Below are 3,822 nucleotides of genomic sequence, written 5' to 3' on the forward strand. Positions count from 1 at the left end.
GTCAACTAACCAACCTGATTTGCGTGCTCACAAAAGTACTGATTTGCCTATTGCATATGCACTCGAGTTCAGACTTAAAAGTTCACAACAGAAAAGAAAAAAAAGCAGGAGCAAGTCTGAACAATATGGATCCAACAGATTACGAACCCCATGCTCGGATTCCTTCATCATCTCATCTGAACTACTGGCAATCATGCATAAAACTGAATTTCCATAAAATTGTTACTGAAGCACAACACAGTCAATATATATAATTCTTACTGGAAATGCACTAAACACTCGCTGTAACACAGAAATTAATCACCGCTGCTTTCAGCACGGTTCTATCTAGGTACCAACAATTAAACACCACAACGTACTGATGTAGTACTAGAAACTCGTAGAGCAACAAGGCTAACTTACTACGAAGCTACTGGTAGAAATCGGAAGCGGCAAACACTAGACCAAATTAACACACCGGTTCTACTAATTAACTTGTATCCATCGTTCCAGGCGGATTATGACTAACCTTTTCCGACGTTATCACCATCAGTTCTCACCAAGAGCAGTATAGGCTACTCGGTGATCGCGGACGGCTCCCGTCCTGTCTCCTGATCAGACCCTTTTGCTATACCAGCACAAAGCATACAACTTTTACAGAAAATCATCTGTGATGGTGAAACTTAGGCCGACCCAAGTCCACTCAAACTAATGAATAGTAGTTTTGGTAAAATGCAGCACATCATGGTTTGCTTCCTTTCGTCTAACAGGAATGAGCGGTAAACTCATACGACCAACCCACTGAGACTGAGACCTGTTGACGAACGACTGAGACTTGCATTTACTGGGGTCGGCACAAGCGCACAGCCACTTACTCAGCCAGTGGGCACTTTGGGACTAAACACAACCATCACGGCCTCACATATCCGGAAATCCCAGAGCTACTCCAAAGTACCTCGGTGAGCTGATCGGCCATCTCTCCGGTGATCACGTCTTCTCCGTCTGCGGCTGAGTATCATTAGGTGCGACGCTCATATCGAGTTACTTGCTAGATTCCTCCTTGCACTAACTGATATATTTATTTAATTACAGTTTTCGCTTGAAGAGTCATGGGTCATGCCATTCTCTTCTTCCTCGTGCTTGAAGCCACAATCTGTCTGGCGCAGGCCTCGAATTCTATAGCCAAACCCTCAACAATTTGGATCAACAGCCTCGTTTTCTTCGAAGACGTCGACAGCCGCAGCATCGGCACCACTGTTATACCTGACTTTGACTTTGAGCTTGAAATTGACGCAGGGTTCTATTGTACCTCCTCTATATCGACATCTTATTGTGACGAATTCATTTTTGCGTTATCCATGGGCGACATGTTCACTCAGCAGATTGTCTGGTCTGCAAACCGGGATCACCCTGTCAAAGAGAATTCCACCCTTGAATTCACCACAGATGGAAATTTGGTTCTCCGCGATGCTGATGGTACCCACGTCTGGTCAAGCAATAGTGCAGGCCGATCTGTAACTGGCATGATGATCACAGAGATCGGCAATCTGGTGTTGTTTGACCACACGAAGGCAACTGTGTGGCAGTCCTTTGCCCATCCTACGGACACACTTGTCCTTGGGCAGTCACTTGTGGAAGGTATGAGGCTCACATCAAACACTTCTGCAACAAATCATTTCTACATCACTGTACAGGGAGATGGATTATATGCTTTTGTTGAATCCACACCACCACAGCGCTACTTTTCGGATCTCATGGGACAAAACAAAACAGGACATTATCCAACAAAGGTTACATTCATGAATGGAAGCCTCACCACCTTTGGGAAGCCAGGGCCAGATTCTAAAAGCAATATTACATTGCCAACTGCTGTATCCACGGCCCAGTACATGAGATTAGATTCAGATGGATACTTGAGACTGTATGAATGGTCATGGTCTAGCCGTGACTGGACAACGGTGTTTGACGTAATGGACATGCTGGATGTTTGTGATTACCCAACGGTCTGTGGGGAGTATGGTATATGCACAGAGGGGCAATGTGGCTGTCCACTTGAGAATAATTCAAGTTCAAGCTACTTCAAACTAGTGGATGAACGGAAGCCAAATCTCGGTTGCGCACCAATAACTCCAATCTTGTGTCGAGAAATACGACACCATCGGCTCTTGACCCTTCCCAACATCTCTTACTTCGACGACAGCCACATTGTTGTGAATGCAACAAGCATTGATGACTGTAAGCAAGCCTGCTTGAAGAACTGCTCATGCATGGCCGTTACGTTTAGATATAACTGGAATGTTCCCCATGGAGATTGTGTGTGGGTGACTAAGGTATTTTCCTTGAAATCAATACAGCCTGATATTGATTACAACTCCTCTGCTTACATAAAGGTGCAACTTGGCCCCTCTAATGAAAACAAATCGAAGGTGCAGTCCAGCCCCTCAATTGGAAACAACGTGAATGTGACGTTAGTTGCTACACTTTCTGCTGCTAGTGCTCTTGTATTGTTTGTCATTTTTGTTGCTCTTTATAAACAAAGGAGAAAGTATGAAAAGAAAGATGAAGAATTTGAGTTTGATCAATTCCCTGGAACTCCGACGAGGTATTCTTTTGAGAAGTTGAGCGAATGCACAGAAGGGTTCAGAAAGAAGCTCGGAGAAGGTGGGTTTGGATCAGTTTTTGAAGGAAAATTGGGTGAAAACAGAGTTGCAGTGAAACGTCTAGAAGGTGCTAGACAAGGAAAGAAAGAATTCTTGGCAGAGGTCGAGACTATTGGTAGCATTGAACACATCAATCTTGTCAGGCTGATTGGCTTTTGTGTAGAGAAGTCTGAGAGGCTTCTGGTATATGAATATATGTCAAGAGGGTCGCTGGACAGGTGGATCTATTACCAAGATAATAAGGCCCCTCTTGAATGGTGCACACGTTGCAATATCATTCAGGATATTGCCAAGGGCCTATGCTATCTTCATGAGGACTGCAGGCGGAAAATTGCTCATTTGGATATCAAACCACAAAATATTCTGTTGGATGACAACTTCAATGCCAAATTGGCTGATTTTGGACTATGCAAGCTAATAGATAGGGATCAAAGCAAGGTAGTGACTATGATGAGAGGAACACCCGGATATCTGGCACCCGAATGGTTGACGTCACGGATCACTGAAAAAGTTGATGTCTACAGCTTTGGAGTTGTCATCATGGAAATAGTAACTGGACGGAAAAATATTGACAACTCTCAGCCTGAGGAGAATTTTCAGCTCATAAATCTCTTACGACAGAAAGCTCAAAACAACCAATTGATTGATCTGATCGACAAACATAGTGATGATATGGTCTCACACCAAGAGGAAGTAGTTCAAATGATGAAGCTCGCAATATGGTGCCTACAACATGACTGCATTCAAAGGCCTTCAATGTCAGTCGTGATCAAGGTATTAGAAGGTGCGATTAGCATACAGACTTTTGATGCAAATTCACTCATGTTTGTTCAAGATAATCCGTCAACATATTCAGTTCCATCTCAAGCATCTATATTATCTGGCCCAAGGTGAAACGGGTGGGTAGAGCAGAAGAAATTCAAAATATGCACTTTGGATTTTGTACTCTATCATATTTGTACAATGGAATTATGTTTGAAATGACACCAAAAGAACTTTCTGGGCAATGTAAATACGTTTGATTATTTGTACCTCAGGGTTTTGTACCTTTAAAGATGAAAAACTAGTTACCCTCGATGAAGAAATCCAAGGTAGTGTGTTTTTCACTGGCCTACCTGGGAGGCTGAGACCCAACGATAAAGAATTTTTTGGCCTGGGAAACAAGTGTATTCGTCGGATCAAC

The 3,822-nt window shown here is 43.3% G+C and overlaps 1 protein-coding gene across 1 annotated transcript; it reads left to right on the plus strand.

The window, feature by feature from the left end:
* Positions 1 to 1,088: 1,088 nt before the first annotated feature.
* Positions 1,089 to 3,533, plus strand: LOC124688751 (G-type lectin S-receptor-like serine/threonine-protein kinase SD2-5). Its single transcript, XM_047222386.1, has one exon. The coding sequence runs from the start codon at positions 1,089 to 1,091 to the stop codon at positions 3,531 to 3,533; it is 2,445 nt and encodes an 814-aa protein (XP_047078342.1).
* The last annotated feature ends 289 nt before the right edge of the window (positions 3,534 to 3,822 follow it).

This window comes from Lolium rigidum, chromosome 2, assembly GCF_022539505.1.
Source record: "Lolium rigidum isolate FL_2022 chromosome 2, APGP_CSIRO_Lrig_0.1, whole genome shotgun sequence".
Lineage (NCBI taxonomy): Eukaryota > Viridiplantae > Streptophyta > Magnoliopsida > Poales > Poaceae > Lolium > Lolium rigidum.

Excerpts from the sequence above, each read along its gene's own strand:
- LOC124688751 (XM_047222386.1), top strand. The coding sequence starts at position 1,089 with ATGGGTCATGCCATTCTCTTCTTCCTCGTGCTTGAAGCCACAATCTGT.